The sequence below is a fragment of the Cheilinus undulatus genome, linkage group 16, assembly GCF_018320785.1.
Source record: "Cheilinus undulatus linkage group 16, ASM1832078v1, whole genome shotgun sequence".
NCBI classification, from domain to species: Eukaryota; Metazoa; Chordata; class Actinopteri; order Labriformes; family Labridae; genus Cheilinus; species Cheilinus undulatus.
The window spans coordinates 20,997,727-21,022,461 of record NC_054880.1 but is presented as its reverse complement, the minus strand read 5'-3'; the positions used below and the strand labels follow the sequence as shown (position 1 = coordinate 21,022,461).

General features: G+C 38.9%; 1 protein-coding gene across 2 annotated transcripts in view; it reads left to right on the top strand.

Moving 5' to 3' along the window:
- znf704 (zinc finger protein 704) overlaps positions 1 to 24,735 on the top strand; it is a 74,236-nt gene that overhangs the window by 35,126 nt on the left and 14,375 nt on the right. For both annotated transcript variants that reach the window (XM_041809357.1, XM_041809356.1), the window contains exon 3: positions 22,212 to 22,315. In XM_041809357.1, coding sequence (XP_041665291.1) covers positions 22,212 to 22,315 — 104 coding nt within the window. The remainder of the gene's footprint in view (positions 1 to 22,211; positions 22,316 to 24,735) is intronic.

Genomic DNA, 24,735 nt, shown 5'->3' with positions numbered 1-24,735 from the left:
GAATTCAGGCCTGCCATGCCACTTCAGGTTTGTGTCTAAGCTGAAACACAGCTGCCACTACCAGCTAGGGTTGTAGCTCTGGTTAATGGCTACTGCCATACTGGTACTGGTATTAACAAGCACAGTGGAATAATGACATCTCATAGCGCCGAGAGAGCATACTTATCTGGAGCGATTCATAACCAACAAAGGCATGTAGCTGTTATCCTGCAAGGAGGACTGGAGGCTGGCGGTGCTAGCACTGTTAACATTAGCTGCACTGTGTAAACACATTTACGTCTTTACCTCACAGCTGCTGTGATCTTCTTACTGGTTGTGTTATAAAATTGTGCTCAATTTCAGTGTTGTTTGTTTTGAGAAATTTGTATATGCCGACTAGTCTGAACTTCAATTTGCATTTAATTGTCTGTCAAACTTTTGATTGGAACATTTTAAGTAATACTTGGGCAAGCTCTGGATACATGAATCAGTGAATGTGTGCTTTATTTTTGCTCATTTTAACGCTATAAAAGTAGTCAATAAAGCAGAGTTTTTGCCTGTCAGATTATTATTGTATGTGAAATTGACAAAATACTTTATTTTACACTGTCTCTGTAACTTGTTGATAGATTGTGGTGGACAAAGTGTCTGTTTATACAATTTTGCTCTCTACAATAAACATACACTACTGGCATTTAAATGGATGTTTTAACATTGTTAGATATCTCAGGGCCAACATCCATAACCATGTAGAGTTCAGAACTTAGATGTAAGACTGGGTACATCTGTGACAACATAAGTACTAAAATTGCTTCACCACAGCAGGCAGAAATTCATGACAGAGATGCAGGGACAGAGAGAAAAACATCCTCTGATGTTTTCTTTCCCCAGCTCGGCACTCTCAGGCTCTTCATTTACTCCATTTCTGACACAGAGCTCACACACTTCAGTCCTCAAGCCACTTCCTTTTGTTTACTCCAGCGCTGCATCATATAAATGAACACTCTTGTTGATCGAACAAGGGAGACAAATGGAAATGAAGGATGGAGAAAGACAGGTGAGAGATGAGGAGAAGATACAGGGACACAGGGAGCAAAAGAGAGGAGGAAAGGAGATGAGGAAAAAGGATGAAGACTGAGGGAGGGTGGGGGTATTTACCAGACAGACAGTCTAAAGGTCGTCACGACTCTCATAGCTGCTGCCTTTGTTCGCACCAGTGGGCGACCCCCTCACTGCCCACTCTGTCTCTCCCCCCTCTTTCTCTGTCTCTATCTATCTCCTCCACACAAACATACCTTTATATACTCTCACATTTGCTGGGCCTTCGCTCAGGCATCCATGCATGCAGGTACTTTCACACAAAAACATAAACATCTCGGAAAGTGACACGTTTACTCACACACACTATTATACACACTCTTACTGCCATACAGACACATGTGCAGTCACATGAGGCCGAATGAGTAGCTTGGAGCAGTGAGATCCCGTGTATTCCCTCTGCTCATTAGGGCATACAACAACATCAATTCAGGGGAAGCCCATCACACTGTGTGTGTGTGTTTCAAGATGGCTTATCCTTGCTCCTACCTCCTACCCCTGTTTCTCATTCCATCTCCCTCATCATCATGCTTTGCATTTTAAATGTGCCTCCCTCATTACACCTATTACACCCATTGTTATCTCTATATTAAGCAGCATCTATTTCTGGAGTAGTTCGTCAGATTTGACTCAATTTTTTTTCCTTTTTGTATTGGGATAGATTAGCTGAAGAGAGTCAGGAAAGAGAGGAGAGAGTGGGGCAAGACGTGCACCAAACAGTGCCAAGACCAGGAATCGATCCCGCGACCAGTGCATTGAGTACTTTAGCTGCTATGTATGCTTATCTCATCTGATCTCATCTGATGATAAAAGAGTCTTGAAAAACTCAAATTCAGAGATAATAACCCAAGATAATAACCCTTTATAGAGAAGGTTATATCACACAGTGCAAAGTTAGACAGAGCTCAAAGTCTCTTTGTGTCTTCACACAACCAAATACACCAATTTTAGGGTTGTTTGTCATCCACAGTAAGTTAGATACAGTTAACTAACACAGGGTCACATGATGTCTGAGTGCAAAAGTTCAAGTAGCAAACAGATTATAATCACTGCTCTTTAAAGCTGCTTACACACATTTGAACTGTGCATCTTAGCCTTACAAGAGGAGACAGGATTGTGTGAGCAGTTCGTGTTTCAAAGTATCTTTAAAGTTGTTTGTAAAAGTGCTTTGTTGACTCAGGAGTATACAGGGAAGCAAGATGAGATGCAACAATAGCACAGTCACGGGAGGATTGGTTCAGCAAATCAAGACAAAAAGGGTAAACATCAAAACATAAGAGTCTAACAACTGGGCATGCTCCTAAACTGAAGTAGTTCTGAGTGCAATTGGTGTTTAAACAATCCCTATGCTAATCATACAGTCAGTGTTTTAACATAGTATTATATAGATATAGTATATTTTAACATACGCGAGGAGTAGTTTTGAGAGATGTCAGGTGACACTGCATTTTTCACCATCTATTACAGTTTGGCAATTAAGTGAAAAGTGTAACAAATTTGGTCAAGCTTTCAGCATGCTAATTTTTCATCTCTCCAACCCTCATCTGTCTGCATCCATTTAACGCTGAGCTGTTTCTGTTCTCCAGCTCCCAGTGTTTTTTTTTACCAGCCGCTCTCCTCTGCTGCTACAGTAATATTGGATTAAGGGGATCCCAGTTAGTGGTGTGTTTGTCTGTGTGCTGTACTTGTGTGTGTTTCTTGCCCAGAGGCTGGTGCATAAGTGGGACGTCCACCCTATAGCTTCAAATCAGGGCAAAAACACCAAAGTGAGTGTGTGAGTGTTTACCCCAGGCCCATCGGGTAGGATGTATACAGGAGCCCCAACCTATAGCTCAAATCTAGGGCACACCACTGCAGCGTGTGTGTGTGTGTTTGTGCCAATCAAACAGCATGTTAAAAGGTAAAGTGCAGCTGAGAGAGCGGATGAGGGTTTTCCCTCATGTGTTGCTCAAGGGGTTTACTCTTTTTATGGATGTGAAATGAGAAGAAATCAGGACTGATATACATCAACCTGACACACACATTCACTCACTTAAGACCTGGCTCTCTACCCTACAGCTCTTTTCCTATATAATTGCATCACACACGCATTACCTGAAGACTCTGTGGAACAGTTAACTATTCAGGCATCTGAGCCTTGGTAATCACAGTTTGTTTTTGCTGTTACATATTTGCCTCCAAGTTTAAAGATTTTCTGTTTTGCAAAATAGGATCTCTCATTTCATAAAACAGATGCTTTTTTAATTTGGTGTCAATGAAACCCAAATTTAACACCAAGAACTACATCCTTAGGCTACAAATACTTTCTTCTTTCTGTAATAAAAAAAATAAATAATAAAAGTGATACAAAATACAGTAAAATTGAACTCTTACACCAGTGTAATATAGGGCTGTGATGCTACTGGAAATGCAGATTTTCAAACTTTCTCAGACACTAACTCACTTGACTCATGATATCAATGACATATTCCCACATCAAGACTACATATGCCACTTTTATTTTTGTATCAATGATGGCCTAAACATATTTTTCAACCACTTAGGATTTTTCCTTCATACACATTTATTGACGGTCTAAGATCAATAAACATAACAAAGAGCGCTTACTCAAATATTATAATTATTTATCGATCATTTGGAATTTGTTGCACAGAAGAGCACCAGCTATAACTATAAAACAGGGTTTTTTTACAGCTTTATTTCACTGTGATGAGGACTTCAGTTTTGACCTGCGCAGCGTGTGATGCTTCTAAGCCAATCAGATGCTTCATTCAGATTAGACATGGCAAATGAAGACAGTGGGTGTGAGAATAGCCTGCAACAGCAGAGACACAGAGAAGTCATGAGTTAGGGAAAATTTGAGACTGTGCTCTGTGATAAGAGATGATGATAACAGAAATAAGACTTATTAATCAATTATGGACCGTTATAAACTCATTATTCTCAATGGTGAGTTAAAACCAACATGCCTCATATTTTTAAAACCCTTGTGATCATTAAATGCATTTATTCTTATGCCAAATATTAATATGAGTACATTTATATTTATGATTTTTTTATTACCTCCAGCTAATACAGATATTGTAGTTTCCATTGTTTATCATTAGCGATGGTGATCAAAACCGGGGCTTATAAAGACAGGCTCTGTGACATAACGTCATTTTATATCTTTGGTGTAAAAACATCTGTCAGTTCTTGCAAGAGGAACATAAACTGAAAGTACATCAGCACTGTGCATCAAATCAAACCAAAATCTGGTACCTACAACAAAGCAAAAAAAAAAAAATCACTTGCCAGTAGCATCCGATCATATCCATCTGCTCAGATAAATGCTTTATAGTGCTCTCAATCTTTGTAGTAAGTCCTCTTTGTTAAAATTCTTGAGGTCACTGTAAGTGATAAAGAAATATATATTTTAGGTTTGTCGTATGACAGGCTACTGTGTTATGAACCAGGCCAAATTTCAGTCATGAGAAACATCTCTAAGTTCATAAAATGAGGCAATAAAATATGCTTCAAATGTTGTGGGTGTGTCGGTTAGTGAGCCAAAGCCACACCCACTCATGAGAAATACGATCCTCTCAAATTAAAAAACAAATGCTTCTGATCAGAGAGCAGCTACTTCGCTATGTGCCACAGCAGAGGGACAGAGGATGGTGACTACTGTTTTCTGTTGTGATAGGGGTGCACGATAACTATCGGGCCAATAGTTATCGGGCCGATAACAGGAAATTATTATGTCATTTTTATCGGTCCGATATCATTATGACAAGCCCCGATAACATATATTTTTGTCAGCATGGCAGTGCTGGCGTTTGCTTTCTTTCTCAGGAGACTACACATTCCGAAACAGCAGGTGGCGCCGAAGTACACAACCTGCTATTAAAGCACCAAAGAAGAAGAGAAAGTAGCAGCCCCTGTGCTAAAATGCTAACAACACGGTGGCGTTATTCAGTATTTAAGGGGAGGTTAACACGACCGTGTGTATAGAATTTGCCCTGCAAAGGTCGCAATGAGTAGAAAGAAGTCCTCGACGGATCTTATAAGTCAATTAAGAGTCATCATCCTAACGACGTTAAAACGAAGCGGCAGCAGCTACTAGTCTCAGCCGCGGGCATTAGCAGGCATTGAAAACTGCAGAAAGCTTGCCAGAGCCAAAAGGCCCAAAGTTATAACAAAATAAGTCTGACAGTCTCCTGATCAATCGCTACTTTTCATAGACGTATACCTGCCTGCTCTGTTTGACGTGGTTTCATTCAGTCTGATCCACGTTATGAACAGAAGTTAGCCACAGACCACGGTGTACTTTACATTCTTAACCTATCTCTAATATGACTTATGTCAGTTCATATTTTTAATCTTTATGTCAAACATCAGCTTGCATTAATTCTGGCTTAAGCCAAAAAAAAAAAAAAAAAAAACAGACCCCCAAATATCTCCATTTGTTAAACATAACAGCCTGTTATCATTTGGTTTTATGGGGAAAACCGTCTGTCAGTTGTTTGTGTATGTTGTACTTGGTACACAAATGTTTAACTAAGAAAAGTTAACTATAATAACAGCTATAAAGTCAGAATGGTTCTTTGTTTTTTGAAAAACATGAGTAATGATAATTAGAATGAGTTATAAATATCTTTGCTCACTACATATTAACCCCTTCTTACCCCCAGATGTGCATAAACACATCAAATAAACTTCTTTTGTTAAATCAACAATTGAAAAAAATATATCGGTTATTATCGGTTATCGGTATCGGTTCAGAAAAATAGTTATCATGCATCACTATGTTGTGATGCTTATACTGACCCCTGTCGCTGATAGATTTGGGATATTTACCTCACAATGAACATAAACACAGCATGTAGCTAGCTGTTAACTTTCATTGAACATCAGCTAGCAACAGACTGGACTGAGATTAACTGCTTGGTGATTTCATATCAATGTTGGGGGACAGGGTAATTCCCCATCAAGACTGGTGATGTAATGGGCTCAAATGTTTACAATAGATGCAGTTATAAATATAAGTAATGTGTTAATATTTGAGGGATACAAAAATAGATGTAACAGACTGAATCATTGAAGCACTAGGCTACTCAGTTTAGAGCACTTTTGTTGTAAATATTTTTCATTATTTTGTCCCTCCAACAAACAATAGAAAGGTATCAACAGTGGTATTGATAAGGACTCAGATCGATAAGGAGTATCTATAAGGATTTTTATATCAATAGAAATTAACGATCTCCATCCCTGTTTATTACCCATGCTGATGAAATCGGCAGGGGGTTATGTAAAGGGTTCCGTATCTTTCTTTCTTTCTTTGTTCGTTTCTTTGTTTGTATGTGTACAAGATAACTCCAGAACGAAAAGTCGGATCTTGAACAAACTTTGGGGGAATGTTGGGATAGTGACTGGGAAGAATCGATTAGATTTTGGCAATGATCCGCGCACCCATTTGTTTTTTCTCTGACTTCGAAATTTTGAACATCATAGTAATCAATGGGAGCGTCAGTTCCTCTGTGGCGCTGCTTAGGCGTGGGTCTGCCGCCTCAGACGGCCATTCTAGTTACAAACTGATCTGACTCACATGACCAGTTAGATGACATGATGTTTCAGACCTTTGCTTCAGGACCTCATGACATTTTAATTGATGATCCCTGATGTAGACTTTGTTAATTGGCTGATTGATCAGGGTATTGTTAGCTTCCAAAACACTGTATTTGTGTCAGCTCCACTGCTTTGCAGCTCTCATTCGCTGAACACACTCTGCGTACAGTGCACACACAGCTCTTTTCTCTTCTGCTTGTATTTTGACAAACATATATGACACAATGTATGGGGATATAATGGGTTTTGAATGTCCAACATCCCACCACAAATATTTTTATCTCATCTTGCACCTCCTGAGAACAAAACTTAGGATCTCTCAGAGTTTTGATGATCAAAGATCTATTTTTAGCTTGCAAACACTAGAAAAATTAGCCAACATTACACACTGCCAGCTTCTTTTCTATATTATGGCCCTGTCACTGCCTCTGATGGCAGATCCCGGGTGAATTGACTCTGGCCCACCATGTTTCCTCTGTGCATCATTGATATGGCAGTGTGTGAGAGTCGTATATAAAGGCTGTATTGGGTGCTGTGCAAAAAGTTTCCTGATCCCAGACCCCCTTCCCCATTTCTGATAGTGCCATCTATCAAGCAGAAACTGGTTTAATATTAAATGGTGGCCATCAAAGACAATACAGTTAGTTGTTATTATATAATTGTTATATAGTTGTTATTCCAAAACATGTCTGCAGAGGGGTGGTTATGATTTGGCATCAGCTGACTGTGGGGTTTTGTGTGCAGCTTAGAGACTTTGTGGAACAGAGAACACTGAAAACTTGTTCTAAGTTGCCAAAAGTGGAAAGAAAATTCTCCAAACGATTATACTATATTTAATCAGAAACTTGACTCACTAACTGTTACTTTATGAGATTCTTGTTTCTTCTCTGTGCTTTTGTCTGTGTTTACATGAGCAATTCAAATCCCAGGCTTAAAAGCAACACAGAGGAGAGAATTCTTTGTGAAGCACAGGAATCAAAGACATTAAAAACAGGGTTGAAAAGTAAACAGTTTATATGTGCCATTGTGCTGATCTCAAGTTCCAGCAGGATCATATCAGAAAAAACAAAGCTAATTCCAACCATGAAGATATGAGAGAGTGAAGCCATGCTCGGTTGACCAGCAAATAGTTCAGTATAGATACAGTACAGCTGTAACTGTCTGTCTCTGATGACATGAAGAAGTAACACACATAAACACAGGGTCTTTGGCTCCATGCCTGGCTAATGTACGCTACGCGACGCCCTGTTCTGCTCTCAGCACAGAAGTGTGTGTGTGTGTGTGTGTGGCTGAGTGTGTGTTTGTTATTTAATAAAAAGGGGAACTAGCAAACACAGTGTCTGCTTCCGTCTGCACGTACTGCTGCTTACTCATGTGTAAAAACACTTCTCTATATAGCTCTGTATCCTTCACCCAAGTGTGTGTGCAATGATGTGTGTTTAGTACACAGAGAGAGGGGGAAGAAGCTAGCTAAAACATGCTAATGTGTAATCAGTTAATAAGCTGCAAGCAAATGCAGATGATTAAATGCATTGTGGCTTTCAGCTCTAATATTGTTGGGTCTGATGACCTCATCATCTGCTCTTCTCTATATGCTACAAGCCACATTCATCAACACTCTAACAGTGCGCTATGTGGAGTGTGTACAGGATTTATGAAATGACAATGTGGTCGGTGGGTTCACAGTTAGGTTGTTCAGAAATCAGACAGATCAGACTTAAATAAAGATTTGTAACCGCTTAGATATTTCACATTGCCCTCAAGTAAAAAAGCCCACTCTCCTCTTCCTCTTGATAGTTTGTCAAAGAAAATCTACCAGTGCCTTGTTTTTCATAACAGTCTGCGTTCTTTGGGTTTGATTGATATTAATCGTACAAAGCAATGTCTTGAACAGAGCGCAGTTTCCGCCTTTGATCTTGAAAGCTTTGAAAGTCAGCAACCACCCATAATGATGTCTTCATCGCCCTCACCGCACTAATGAAAGTCAATTCTAGCAGCTCAGCAACACAGGAAGCTTCTGAAGCTGACGCTGTCTTTTTTCATGTAGGCAGCAGAGGACAAGGAGTCAGTAACCCCAGCTTTTGTTTTTACTGACATGTTAATGTTCTAATGTTAACAGACAGAAGAGTACCTGTTAGACCAAAGTGTTATTTACCAGGATACAAAGAATACAAAAATGAACAACCAATTAATTTATCAAATTCTTTATCATTTACACAGCAATGTCAACCTATCAACTAGGACAATTTATAAATATGCATCACACAACTTTTCAGTGAATGATTAATGAGCATCTCTTGGATCATGTTTTTCAGAACATATTGTTTATCATCTTAATTTGGCAGTGTTTGCAATTCCAAGGGTATCCACAATGCAAGAAGATTAATACATAAATAAATGCATAACAGTTTGTTGTTTATTCAAGAACACTTTCCTCATACTTTTAATCATTTTATTGCAAAAAGGATGTACAGTTTTACTAAGCATAGGAGACTCTGCTCAAATGATGCTCCCCTGGTTAGTCAAGCAGCATGCTTTGACTTTACAGTTCAAAAGCAATTAATCCATAGTGGCATGAATCTGAATATGAGGGTGCAACAAGCTTTATGTTACAAAAGAGGAGGCAGGGGTGGAGGAGGTGAACCTTTGCCAGCAGCAGCAGCGTGGTGCATCAGCATTAATCAAGCAGCGATTAATGAGAAGTAAGTCATATTTAAATGCACCGCTGTGTTGAGAGAAAGAGCTGTGGTTGGTTGTGGGAGCTGGGAGAATTTGCGCATTAGCTGGGTAGTAAAAAAAATAATCCCTGCTTGGTATTGCACTAATAGTTTAACTTTAGTATTGTGATATCACACCCATTGTGACACTTGGAGTATACTTGTGAACATGTAACGTAATAGTGAAAATAATAAAACTGCTCATAGATTTTAAAGTCCTCCAATTTTAACACATTTAGTTGTATCAAATTATAATGTAAGTAGCTCAAGTTGAACAGAAGTATGTCTATGATGCATTTATCCTACAAAAAAAAATCCAAAATAAAACTCTAATGCCCGGCATACACTTCCCAATCTGTGCACATCGCACATGATTTATGTGCTCACACTTTACAGTTGTATTCCAGACAAGCTGTGACAAATGTCATTGGAGTTTTCTTTGAAAAGTCTTGCAGAGGTTGAAATCGTATCATCTCATTTTCATGCTTCAAATAACAGCAACAAATAAATGCTCTATACCCAAAAACAGCATCAGCAGCAAATACAACTAGCAGCTAAATTATAACATTTTTTTCAGCTGAGGGTCTACTGGTAGGCTTGTTTCCTGCTCAGTTTTTTCTGTTATAACAGAGAAAGCACATCAAAAGGCATTCCTCGGGGAGCAGGTGGCCTAGTGGTTAAAGGCGCTCCCCATGTACGCGGGCAGCCCGGGTTCGAATCTGGCCTGAGGCCCTTTACCGCATGTCTCACCCCCACTCTTGACCCTGTTTCTGACTCTATCCACTGGCCTTCTCTATCTAATAAAAATGCCCAAAAATAAATCTTTAAAAAAAAAGAAAAGCATTCCTCCTGTTTTCATGGTGATTTACGCTGCTGTCTGAAAGTTTAAAATGGTAAAAATTCCCCAAAGTTGGGCATGCTGCTCAAAGTTCTGTTCTAACCCTGTGGGCGTGTGGAGTCATATGAGCAAAATTTTAAACACATCAGAAAACCATCCTACCAGTCTGAAGCAGCTGGTTGGGCAGTGGCCGGCCCTCGTCTCCACCTGTACACTGCATGACAAAGGAAACACAATCAAGCTGCAAGTCAGCCCAACTTTCCAAAGAACATCCAAAATTAGATAATCATCAGTTACTTCTTTTTCACTTGGAAGGACTGTGTATTATGTAAATGAATTCTTGATTCCACATAAAAACAAACAAAGTAGCACTGAATACAGTTCATAGTATCAAATAGCTTAGGTATTTATCCAAGTATGTTGTTAATTGAGCTTTGTTTGATCAAGTCTCACTCCACCTTTCTGCTCTACAGCCGCCCAGATGTGTTTCTTAAAACATCACTTTTTTTCCAATGTGATGTAGCTGCAATGTATCAACTTTGCATGAGGGTATCTTGATATACCGTAGCACTGGAGACATTTTTCATCCGTGGAGTAACACAGATCTGGGTTAAAGTTCAATGTAAAGCTTGAGTTACAGTGAATCAGATGGAGGTTTGGCACTTCTTCTCCGAGTGTGTGCAAGGGGAAAGATGCCCGTGGCTCCTATTTCAAGGAGTTGGCTGCCAGACCAGTGCATATGTTGTTATGGCTAGGAAGACGACTTGGTCCTTTGATTATATTCCTGATGTGTGTGTGTGTGTGTGTGTGTGTGGGTGTGTGTGTGTGTGTGTATGTGTGACTTTGAGAGCAGATGTGCAGCTCAGTAATGCAGGAAAACAAATGTATGCCTGCATGTTTGTGTGTTTGTGTTCAGCTGATAAGGTACAACTGTAGATTTTCACACAGGGGCCATCTGAACTTCTACACTTTTTCAACTCTGGTAACGCCTGTGGAGTGTGAGTGACTAGTAGCTGATCAAATTTTGTAGTGGAAAAAAAAAATACGGTGAGAGGAACATGTTGATGTTTAAGCCAATTCTATACAATATTAACCTGATTTTTATGTTTTTTGCTAATTAGGACATGAAGTAGAAAACATAATCGACACATTAAACCATGCTATAAGAATCATCTTATGAACATAGCAAATATGATGACAAACCATCCAGCAAAATGCAAAACCATTAAAGTTTATTGTTTGCCTTTAAGTTTTAGTCACATTTTAGTCATTTCCATCCTTTATAGTTACAGTTAAAAACTCAAAAACATTTTGGTCTCGTTTTAGTCCATAAAAAGTCCTTGCATTTTAGTCTTTACTTCATCATTTTGATGGAAACTAAACTCACTTTTTGTCAGTTTTGGTCATCAAAGATCTATTTTTGGCTAGTCTTAGTCTAGTCTTTCTCATGGAAAAAAAGTGTGTCAACAAACATTTTTAGTCATAGTTTTAGTTTTGGGACGTGGAAATGTTGTGGATAGAGATACATGGAAATAGCCAGCTAAACAGTTACATTCAGATTGCTTGATTGTAGAAACCAGATTTATGAGTCCAGTAAAACAAGTCTTAATATTTTTTTATCAGTTCAGAGCCATAATTAAACGCTTCGTCTAAACTGTAATGCACCCTCCAGCAGCTAGTTGCTTCTGTAGCTGTTCTTCATGAATACTGCCTTGCAACCACAATGCTTTTTAGACCGGTGTGAACAATGGTGAACTTATAGCATTGATAGCATCTCAGAGGAACAGCATGATTTGATTTAGAAACCAGGGATAAAGTTGTCCTGAGGCTGTGTCAGGGCATACTCAGATATATCTCTATGAGTGATGATAGACAGCACTGGAATGTAGATGTAGCACTGAACAGAGGATCGAAGGCTTGCACCCTCTAATGTTAGCCACGTTCTGCAAACCAACTGTGCACTGTTACAGCGTGAAGCTGACTTACCAGTATGGTATAAAGTTGGTTTACAGAATGTTTGTCTTTAGCCAAATGTAATAATTTACCTTGGAGAATCCCTACTTCTGGAGCATTGCAACATTTGTCAGTGGCTCTTATCCTGCCAACCATTCAAATTCAAGACAGAGTGGGACTTTTGAATCAACTCTGTCATAAAGGCACTGACAGAGGAGAAACATATCTGATTAATTGTGGGGTGCAATTTCTAAGTCTAGAGCTGTCATTTTTACCAGGACATGATTTCAGTTATTATTTTTGTATATTGGTGAAATTTCACAGAACAATTTCAAACAAACCTTGTGGTCACTACTATAGATGGGGATCAGACATTTCTACTGACATTAATCCCTTAAAGATACTTCTTATTGATCCAAGTCATTATTTATACTTTTCCACAGAGGTGGTATAAGCAGTGAGTAAAAGAAGGTCATGATTCCATCTGCTATGTCAATTTCATATTACTGAAAAAAGTGTTTCATCAGAAGGCTGTTTTTTTTTTCTTTTTCATTTTTGAATACATATTTAATTTTATTTACATAAGCCTAATAATGATTTTACAGAACTGTTCTTGAACACATCATAATAGAACTGTCTGTCTAGCTGTTTTGTGAGCTGATCAACTTATCCTGATGATTTTAACACACATTTCAACATTGGATTATTATTATTACCCAACAGGACTAGGAACAAAGTTTCGGGGCGCCTTTCACAGTCAATCCAAGCAGATAAGGAGTGTAACTGTCCAGCCAAAGCAAAATCCAGTTTTAAGAGTGCCAACAGTTAAAGGCACTGATGCACAACGCTGATCTGCCTTATGCTCCCCCTTGCAAGAACTGATTTATGTTTTTGCACTAGAGATATGATAAAAATGAATTATTGTCACAGGACCTACATGACTCTGTATCAAGAAGCCATAAAGTTACTGATTTTTGGGTTGTTGAAAATGCAGAACCAGGGCCTTGTGGAACCAGGTTTCAATCTCCACCCTGAGTCACACCTGAGGGAAGTGTAAGTGCTGTGAGTCAACTTTTGTAGCAAGAGTAAGCATTGATGAAAACCTCTAAAACTGATGCTGGAAGAACTGCCAGCTTAAAAACCCTATAAATGGATGTAGGCCCTAAATATCTGTACCATATTATATTCAATGTAGTTTATAGATGTATAGACATCCCTCAAAAACACAACAATGTACATAGTGATAATACTCTTGCAAAAATACTGGCTAAAGGCCTCAACCAACATCTGTAGTAGTTGAGTTACTGGCTGTTATTGTTCCTTGAATATTATGGTGACATTTCCAAACCAAGTTTATTTATTCCTCTCGTCACCTTGGAGACCAGTAAACTCAATAAAAAAAGATCCTGATGATGGCCCATGTGCTCTGCTCTTCACTAAGACAAACATTAGCCTGCAGCTGTCTGCAGCACCTGTCCAACACTCACATAAGCCCTCATGTGTCATAGGTATGAGCCCGGACATCACATATATACACTTCATGAGAGAAGCAGCTACAACAATACTGGTCACAGGAAATTGAAGAAGCAGCACAATGCTTTAATGTGGCCCTTTGTCAAATTTCTGGGATTTTATTGAAAAGCTGTTTTTGAGATGTGTGCTCTCCAACAAAAGGATCTTTTATCGGTCACATCTCCGGAGGCTGGGTGATGCACACGTGCATGACAGAGGGAATTCCTCTGTGTCCCTTCATACACATCTGCCAATCAAAAGCTGTGTCCTTCATGCATGTTAGTCCCGTGTCATATGCAGATTCATTTTGTGGTTTCGATGTTGAGAGTGTGTGCGCATGTGTGTGTGAGACAGAGAAAGAGGAAGAGATCAGATAAGCTCGTAGTAGAGGAGGAGTTTGCTGATTTATAGGAGATTATTGAGGAGGAAATAGGCGTCATAGTCCAGTGGCTGTAATAAACGAGTAGACCTCCCTGCACTGCTCAGCATCAAAGAGACAGGCCGACACACACAAACACAGAGTCCTTGTTGCTGTCTGTCCTCCTCACTTACTTTCCTCACAGTTTGATTGTGCAGCAACAGAGTCAAAGAAGCTGGGCGTGTGGGAGGGAAAGTGAGCGAGGCAGAGTGAGTTCAGAGTCTGTCCAGCAGGAGTGAAGGGAGGAAGAGGAGGGAGAGGACCAAGTGAAGACAGAGCGATGTAGGAGTCAGGGGTGTGCTTGGCAGCGCTGCTCTTTGTTTCAGGGAAATTCCTGTAACCCACCACACCTTTCAGCTGCCTTCATTAGAACTGACGGGTGGTTTTTGGGCGGCATGTTTGTGTCAGATCGTCCTTGGCCCGTTTAGTATAAAGTTTGGAAAGGGAGTCTGTGAAATATCAAACAAATTTAATTGTGGACTGATGCTTGACTACATGAAACAGCCCCTTGTATTGTGTTTGAACTTTCCAAGAATGTGACCTGAGATAATTCTGTTGACTCTGGACATGTTTTCCCTCATTAACTTTGCCTTTGTTGGTCCCGAGGCAAAAGTTGCTCCACAGCAGTTAAACATCATTTGATTCTGTTTTTATGCATTTGAGGAGTGTAGATATTACACATTCTTACTCCTATTTGTGACCTTTGGATCTTGATTTTTAAAAAGTGTCTGATTTTAAGTAAACATGTAAGCTTAAAGTAGCACAATGTCCTAACTGCATGTGAGCCCAAGATATCTCAAGCCTTTTCAAGCTGTGAACCAAATAGTTTTGCCTTCTGTCACTTTCTTCACAATAAAAGTCAGTAGCTATTATGATTTCTTGAGTGCTTTAATTGTGAATGCTACCAGCTGTAAATATGGTATAGTCAACAGTAGCTTGACACACCTAAGCATTACAGAAGTCAAACTTACAAAAAAAGTGAACACAGAGAGACCTATAAAATAATATATCTGTGATTTGAAGCTCAGACATGAGTTCAGTATGCTATCACAGGTTTGTTTTAGGAGGAGGGGTTTGTAGCATCTCAATATGCATATAAATGTGTTTTTTATTTCAATTCTGAAGGGCAAGAAAAATACTGTGATATGACATCAGCTGTCATAAGTCTTTTGGTCCCAATTAATCTTATTTGTCCATGTGGCCAGTATTTACAGCTGAAAAGGGCTGATTTTTATAGCCAAAATACTAACTGTAAATATCAGCTTAAACTTTCTTATCTACCAATACAGAGAATTTACTTTTTGAGCTGAGATTTGCCAATACTTATATCTTTTCCTTAACTGTGCATCCCTATTGGGTACTATTAATGCACAACTATCTTAACTTTGTAAAGTAAGCTAACAAGCTCTGCTCTGTGAAAGAGGTTAAAGAGGGTTATAGTATTCTTGTCTCACACTCCTGATACCTTGTCACCCACCTCTTTTGTTGCTCCCCACTCATCTGGCCTGTAGAGGAAAATGAGAATAGGGCGACAGGGGTTGAACGTTGCCTCATATGGTGTATTACTGAATAAATGAACACAATAATTCGATGCATATAGTTCAATCGGTGCGTAATAGCTTGCCACGGGGAACAATCATATCAGTTTTCTTTGGATAAATCCTTTAAATCTGGTGCGTAGACAGTGTTGACTCATACTTCTTGCATTACCTACATTACCTGAAGGCAATATGACTAAAGAGAGGCTTCATTCCTCTTTGAAGTGATGCCATCAAAAATCCCACACCTCTCTTAGTTGATATTGTGCCACCTCATGCCAGTTCAGTACCTAAAAACTGTGCTAAAGAATGAAAGTGACCTCAATCAATGTGAAAGTGGAAACTTCTTTTTTTAAGCTTCAGTACATTGTTATATAGTTTAACGTTCCAGATGGCAACTTTAAGTTTTAATGTCAAATGAAAGATTTATATACAGTTTTGTCTGAATTACCTACTGAGCTCTTTATGAACTGCTGCAGTATCTTCCTCTACAGGCTGCTCTGAGGGTTCTGGTTGTTTGATTTGTTTTTGGGTCGTTTAAATTGTGGTTTGTGTACAGCAGGGAAATTAACAACTGAAATCATTCCCTACTTTGATCACCCAGCCAGCCAAGGAAGTTTGCTGTCATACGTAGATGAATGTGGCTCTGTTTAAGGTTTCTGCCTCTTAAAATGAAGTTTATCTTTTAACTGCTGCAGGTGTTTGCTCTTGGGTCAATCAATGTTGGCTCTCCAGTGCTAAGGAGCTCAGTCTAGGCCTGCTCTAAATGTAAAGTATCTTGAACAACCTTCAGTTGAATTGTGTTAGGAAAGAAGCCACAGGTTTGCCATCTGTACCCATTACATTCTATCTGTATAACTGTTGAACTTTCTTCAGAAAGTAAACATTTGACATAGTCCCTCATTAGAAATAAATCCTGTCTGAGCATCATACTTCACTAAAAGGTGTGATGAAAAACAAAAGTCAGTCCCACTTTTCATTGCTTTGCACCTACCTGTCAAACAACAGTGGCCACAGTAACCTGAGCTCCTGTTATTGTCCCTCTCCCTGCCCAGTATTTTGTTTGAAACTGGACTCTGCCCGTCCCCCATAGCACTGTAGACTCAGCCTTACACACTGTTGAACACACACACACGCTTTCCCTCCTGTCTCACATGTTCCCATGCAGGTCCTTTGTTTTGTTGAACTGTCTAAAAAAGGAGTTGGCACGTCTGTCCAGGGAAGCACAACAACTTAAAGAACACACATCACACAAAAACACAGACACACCCACAACACATCGGCACAGTGCCATTTATCTCCTCCTCACTCGTCAAAACCCCTGAAGAGGGAGCTGTTGTTTTACTTGAATCACTGTAACCACACAAGGGATCATCCCAAATCATCTGTGATTCTAATTTTAACTTGTGTAGTTGGTAGGTTATCTGTTTGATAGGCTTCATTGATTTTCTAAATAGGTATGGACAAGACTGAAAGGACCTTCTTTGTCTACATGCTCACTGCCTCTAACGTTTAAGCCTTAGCTAGACAACTGATTTTATTTTTTATACAGAATTCTTTTCAATATTGTTAAATACTAATAAGAACAGCAGTCTTCATGATTACACGATGTTTGGTTGGCCTGTTATTTACCAGTCTATGATTTTAATGTAAGTCATTCTTCCTTAATATACAGTATTCATTAAAATTAAAGCAGATTTAACTTTAAAAAATTGAAAGAAGTTTTCTTTAGTAAGCCTTCAGATCTAAATAATTAGTGACATTTATTCCTTTACTGTGATTGAAAACAAAATAACTTTGAATGAAAGACTTCTTGGAAATAAAAGTTATTTGAAGGCCTATTTACACATGCACAAAATATTTGAGACTTTACCAAGTTCTTTGGATTCGCAGCTTGCATGTATATGTTCTCATTATATTCTCATTAGAGCCGAATGATTTTGAAAAATAATTGATTATTTTTTCTCCAATATTGTGATTTGATTTGCGAAGACTTCCTCATGTAATGCATTTGTCAACAACAACAACAGTAAATCATTCAATATTATTTAAAAACACAATATTTAGTAGATAAAACCAAGGTTGGACAATTTTGGAAAAAATATCTAATTGTGATTATTTTGACTATTTGCAATTCATTATTGTATCAGAGAGATTTATGATTTTTATGTGTTTCTCATTTTTAATAAGACAAACTTACAAAAACAAGGAAAGTGGTATTTTTTTCGAACTATTTCAGGTCAAAGAAATATTGAAACTTTTGCAATTTGAAAATTGCAGTAGGCAGGGTTCCTGCAGATCCTTGACAAGTCTTAAATATTCTTAAATTGCACATATTGAATTTAAGGCCTTTAAAGGTCTGCTCTTTAACCCCTGAGAGGTCTTGATTTTAGAGAGCGCTTTGACTAAGACATGTTCTTATACCATTTTAAATATCTTCCTCCACACATTTTTCTCCACAGTTCAAAGAATTGGGTGCTGGTTGTTCTAACTTTCCAAGGAAAGGACCCCAGATCCTTCTCTAACTTTATCTGGCTCACTGTGATCAAATTCACTTTTTACTGCTAAAAAGCACAAGTCCAGTTCTCTAACATCTGGGCTACCAGGTTGCAAACTTAAAAATCCACGCAGCCAACCTTTATTTTAACAGGTTTCCCTGACAAAAAGCATTATTCTGCTTTTGATTATTCAGTTGTTTATAATCTGCTACACGTGCTAAAATGTGTTATGATGAATATCAGTTTATGGCATGTTAATAAAATAGAGGCACTATATATGCAAGAAATCATCAAATTTTGGTGTTTATGACTACAAAATGTTTTTTTTCCCTTTGACATTTCATAACAAGTCATTACAATCAGGAATTCAGCCCTGGTCAGTGTACTGAGGAATCTCTTATGCCTTTCATTTTGACTGAGGTTTTAATTTTTCTCAGTTCAGTTCTCAAACACCTTAAAAAGCTTTACATTTGATTTTTAAAAGTGTGTAGGAACCTTGAGCAGGACATGTTGTGATTTTGATTAATTGCTCAGCCCTTATTCTCATTTAGCTGAAACTATTGCTCCGTCCACCACTTCTGCATTTTACTTTTTATGCTTAACTGTATGCCCCAGAGAAGACTGAGAGTGTTCTCTCACAGGAAGTGATTGTGTGCACTTATGAATAGAAAAGCATACATGATAGTAATTTCCAATGGCAGGTGCAAGTCATCAAATTCAGGTCATTTATACTGTAAAAATAACCCATCTTGTCATTTAGAAACCTCTGCAGTCTTTCAGTCATTAACAGCATCTATAGTAATGTGTTTGTTCAGTCCCTGAAGATAAAGTCGTTTTCTGTTTATGAACAGCCAGCAGCATAAAAAGTGACTGTATTTCATGTAATCTGCATTAGTAAACAAGCTCTTAACTTTGCCACTGCACATCCATGATATTGTTCCTGTTGGGAAGCCTCAGGGGTCGAATGTAGAGAGTGTTTTTTTGCAACTTAGTGAAGTAAGAACATTAAAACACAAACAAACACACGCACTGGTATATTCAGCAACACAAATACACTAACATATGAAACCCATTTATCAAAATTCACTTACCAATCCATTAGCCATCCCAGCATGTCTCCTGTGTCACATGTATCATACCTTTTAACATGTCTCTCTCTGACACATGTACACACATGCTCATGTTGCTGTGTGTTAATTATAGCCGTAATAAGCACTTGGATGAAAAAACTTAGTTTGATAAAGCCACTAATGGCAAATGTGATTTGGGAAATTCCACTTCCCGCTCTCTCGTTTTCTCCCGCTCGTACATCACTTCTTAATTATCAGTCCTCCTAATGTGTTTTTCTGAGATTTACTCTTTCATATTTCACCATAGACAAAGCACCCAGTAATTATTGTCTGTCACTGTTTCCATGGAGATAGTATCTACAGTCACATGCCGGCATCCCAAGGTGACCAGGAAGTGGTTTTACGGCAACACAGGCTGGGGGGTTATGGGTGAAAGCGGCTCGCTTTCTTGATTTATGTGGGGGCTGTAATGACATCATATTCAACAGAGGAAAGGGTAATAAATTAGACATCAGCTAATGGAGGCTGAGGCTCTTTCTTTGTTAGCTAACGCTCCACTCTACCTATTTTTTCTTTTTTTTTCTCACAAGGGAAAAAACAATCTCTCCATTTGGCATAGACTTCTCATGGTGTGAGACTTTTGTCTAATTGAGCTAAATTAAATTTTAGTTTAATTTTGGAAATGAGGACATTAATAAGAAGGCGCTAACTCTCAAAAATGTCTCAATATCTTTTCTGTGGCACAAAGTATTAATAATAAAGAAAACTCTTACCAATAAGTCAAGTTATCTCTTGGCTGGGTATGTTTTTTATGTCCATGAAATGATACTGTTAGGTTTACTCTCTTAATAAAATAAAATACGTCTAAAAACAAATGGTCTAGAGAGCTCGGGCTTACATAACTGGTGAACCGTGTTTTCAGTGGTTAGCTCTGATTCCTCTTTGTGAAACCAATACTCCCCAATAATAGCTCAGTCATCTGTCCATTCTGGTTAAGAAAAGAACTCTGGAAATCCCCCTTTCCTCTGTTTGTTTCTTTTAGCGGCTCACACAGCCCTCACTAGGAACCAGCAGCCAAAAAAAGGCCTGACCGCCTGCATGCAGGAGAACAAAACACCACTGCCATATAAAGCATTGCAAAATACGAAAACTGTATTGCCTTTTGACTATAGATTAATTCAATTAATCCAGGAAACTTCCTCTTCCTGTCCTCTTGAACACCATCTGGATTTTGGGGGTTCCCTCCTCTTCTACCTGTTCAAAGCTTGGTCAGCTTGGATGAGAAGCATCAGTGCCCTGAAGCTGTTCTAAAAATAAGCATCAGTAGTCCTGTCTGGGCTTCTGTTTAGTCACTGAAGTTCAAAACTTGCTCCTAAACCCACACACAGTGAGCTTGTTTATTGTTTAACAGTTAAAGTCATCTAAATACAGACATGACAGCTTCATTCCTCTTGTGACAGACCTGCAAGGGTTTGGCAATTGGGTTTTTTTTCTAGGGAGGTCCTGGTATTTATATAATGATATTGGGGTTTATTACATTATTTCCAAGCAAAACTACTACTTGATTGGGAGATTGTTGCAGTCACACCTCTTTTGCATGAGTTCACTTTAGGGCTGGGCAGTTAATTTAATTTTAGATCATATCACAATATGGCCTAAAACAATTTTCAAATCACAGGAGGTGCAACTTTTCTTTAAAGTCCCTGTAAAGTGAAATCCAAACTTTGTGTCTTAACACACTAGATATGCTGGAAATAGTTGCTGTAAACATGTGAAAACACTGAGATCTCTGTTTGACTACATTTTCATTTAAACACTTGGAAAGTTGTTCACCTATTAAGAGCAATTCTTAACATAACCAGCAGGTTAATCTTTGACTATTTTTTGTTGGTCTTTCTCTAAATTCATGATGTTTCTAGTTTAAGAATTTGATCAAATTAAGATATAGGTCAGAAAAGAAAACTTGCACTGATATGACCAGTAGAAGGTGGCTGATGGAGGAGAGTAAATGCTACATCATTTAACTGACAGTAAACCATGTGCTGTCTTTGTCTCCTAACCACCAAATTGCATATGTAAGAGACAGCTTGTTTATTTCAACAGTTTGTTTAGTGGACTGCTCTGGATGTGCACCAATTAAGATGCAGTATAACCTACAGCCGCTGCAAACTCTTGGTGAAGGCTGATGTCATGTTTTTCTGAGGCAGCGGGTGATTTCATCATTGTAATAGTGTTGACTTTGATCATTTGGCTTCTGCACGCCATCAAAGTGCGGCTTGCCCAGGAACAGAACATAAACACATGCACACGCACACACACACACAGCTTGTAGCTGTATTAGTGAGCCAGCACCAAAGTTACAGTCAGTAATAAAGCTATTGACATCTCTTTGATCACAGGGATTGGCTCTCCCTGAGGAATACATGCAGGAGGATTAAGATACCTGTCATCTACTTCTCTGTGTGCCAATTAGAAGAGACAAATACTGTATGTGGGTGGTGTGTGGTTACAGTCTATCGAATGGATCAGCTAGCGTCTCTACTTTACAGCACTGAGCCTATGTTGACAATACAGGCTTAGGGATTGAATACAAGTCCCACATCAGTCTAGTTTGGTTTTGCATTTATTTTTTTATTTCTTACTGTCGCATTCAGCTGTCGGCTGTTTATTTTTCAAATGGTGTCTGGGTAATTGCGTCAGTCCACCACAGAGGACATAAAACAGTTAACAGCTTAGGTGGAATCATTGCACCAGAATGCCAGAATTTTGTCTTAAAATCTGTCTCAAATGGATATTTTATTTATGTGTGTGGCATGTGTATTGTTGCATGTTTAAGTTTGCATATGAAAAGCACAGTATCCAGCACCCTGAGCATTTCATCTTAATGTAACTCAAGGAGCTACTGGGAGCTCCTAAATGTGGGTTAATGTACCAGGAGCAGAGTATTCTCAGTGACATTTTCCCCTCTCCCTGGTGTTTTTGACAGACGGTCAGAGGAAGAAGTGGACATGGACAAGGTGACGGCTGCCATGGTGCTCACAAGTCTCTCCACCAGCCCGCTGGTCAGGAGTCCACCTGTCAAAGTAAATGGTGAGTCCCTTAACTGGTTTTGATGCTTAGAAGGCAATTTTACATAACTCTGAGGGAAGTGTGGACGTAGATTTTGTATCATAAACATTTATGATTATGGTCAATTTAAACAAGAGTTTCTGGTGTCACATGTTATGTCATCTTTTGTTTAATACTTCCTAAAAAGGAGGGAATTTTTAAATATCTAGTGCTACAATTTGATTTTGATTTTGATTTTTTGGGGTAATTTCACTAAATATTGGATTATTAATTCAAACCAATATGAAACATGCCACATTCTTAAAAAGAGGATGCTAATTCCAGGATCTGCTTCAGTCTGCTGTACACTTAGAAGCTAAAATTATTAAAGATGATTCAGCTTAAATATTTGTAACTTCTGTTGTTAACAAAAATTATGCAAATAGACAGAGAAAAACCTAAAACAAAGATAAAATGTATGTTTCACGTGTAAAATGTTTTAATATGTTTGTTGTTTTAAGCCAGAATGGTATGCATATACATTGAATTCACAAAGTTTCAGACCCCCTTGACTTTTTCTATTTTATCTTCCACACTACCCCATTATGACAAAATTAAAGCAGAGTTTTAGAAACATTTGCAAAATTATTAAAAAGAGAAAGACTGATGTGATTTGGAAAGGCACGTGCCTCTCTACAGAAGGTCTCACAGCTGACAGTGCACATCAGAGCAAAAACCAAGTCAGGAGGTCAAAGGAACTGCCCACAGAGCTCACAGACAGGATTGTAGCAGGACATAGATCTGGGGAAGGCTACCAAATAAAAATTCTGCTTCACTGAATGTTCCAAAGAGAACAGTGGCGTCCATATTTCTCAAGTCAAAGAAGTTTGGCACAACCAGGACTCCCCCACGAGCTGGTCACCCTGTCAAACTGAGCAATTGGGGGAAAAAAGTCTCAGTAAGACAGGTGACCAAGAACCTGATGGTCACTCTGACTGAGCTTCAGAGATCCTGTGTGGACATGGGACGAAGTTCCAGAAGGACAACCATCACTGCAGCCCTTCCCCATTCTGGACTTTAAGGCAGAGTGTCTAGACGGTAGCCTCTCCCCAGTGCAAAACCTGATTTGAGTTTCCAAAAGAGCACCTGAAGGACTCTCAGATTGGGAGAAACAAGATTCTCTGGTTGGATGAAAAATATTAAACTGTTTGGCCTCAAATCTAATGGAAACCAGGCACCACTCATCACCTGCCAAGTACCATCCCATTAGTGGAGTGTGGTGGTGGCAGCATCATGCAGTGGGGGTGTCTTTAAGCAGCAGGACTAATGATGCAGTTTGGACCTGAGATAGTACAAAACATCACTGTTTGTAATTTTATTCATGGCTTTATGACTCACCATGATCGTATTTGTCCCAAAAGATATATATATATTTCAAGTATTTTTGTTATATTTACATCACACTTCACTAAACTCACAGCAAAAATCAAGCTTTACACTTCTAATTCTTTTGTCTTAAATTGCAGATGGCAAGACGCATCAGATACCTTTCCACCTCTCTGTTACTTCCTGAAGTAACCACACACCCCAGACTTTTTTGCCCCAACTCCCTTTATTCCGAAATAATCTCTACAACCCACTAAAAAAGGGTCTATGATCCATGATCCACTGTTGGGTCCCTACCCACAGGATAAGAACCTTGGTTCTGAAACTTGCCATAGCTGCTTACCTACCCAATAACGGATTACAGTGACTGGCTATTTTCCCTGTCAACCTTGAATGAAAATCTGTTTTTCCATTAAACATATTTAACCACTAATCATATCTTCACCTTTACTGGCTTGGTTTTACTAACTTTAAAACACTAAATGTTAGGTACATCAAAATGGCCCAGTCAGCCTTATATTTTCTTGTTTGCGACTCTCTGGAAAAAGTTTGGACGCTCCTGCTTTATAAAAATCTATAACATTACTCTAAACTAGAAGCATCATTTAAAAGACAGGTCTTCAATTTACTCCTGAAATAACCCAGTTTACAGTAAAGCAGCTTTTTGAAAATGAATACGCAAACAGAAAATAAATGCCTTTAATTTGTATTTTCTGCTATACGGTGACATTTCATTCCCTCACAGCTGTTATCTTGTGAATGCATGTGGAAGCTGAAGTTGATAAATTACTGCCACCTGCTGTGCTGTAGGATTCTCTCATCAGTGACTTCTGCAAACCCTCTGCAAAAGCATACAAAGAATCTGGATCTGTGCCGCTCATACCGGTGGCAGAAATCCAAAGTGCCCCATAACTGCCATCACATGCAACCTCTTATAGTCAGCTGCACAAGTGACCGACTTCCCATCCAACCAAGCGGACATGCAGCCAACCCTCCAGCCACCCTGCACGTGTTATCACAGTCGCACAGACTCATTCGCTTGGATGGGAAATGTACATCATATACATCATGCACAT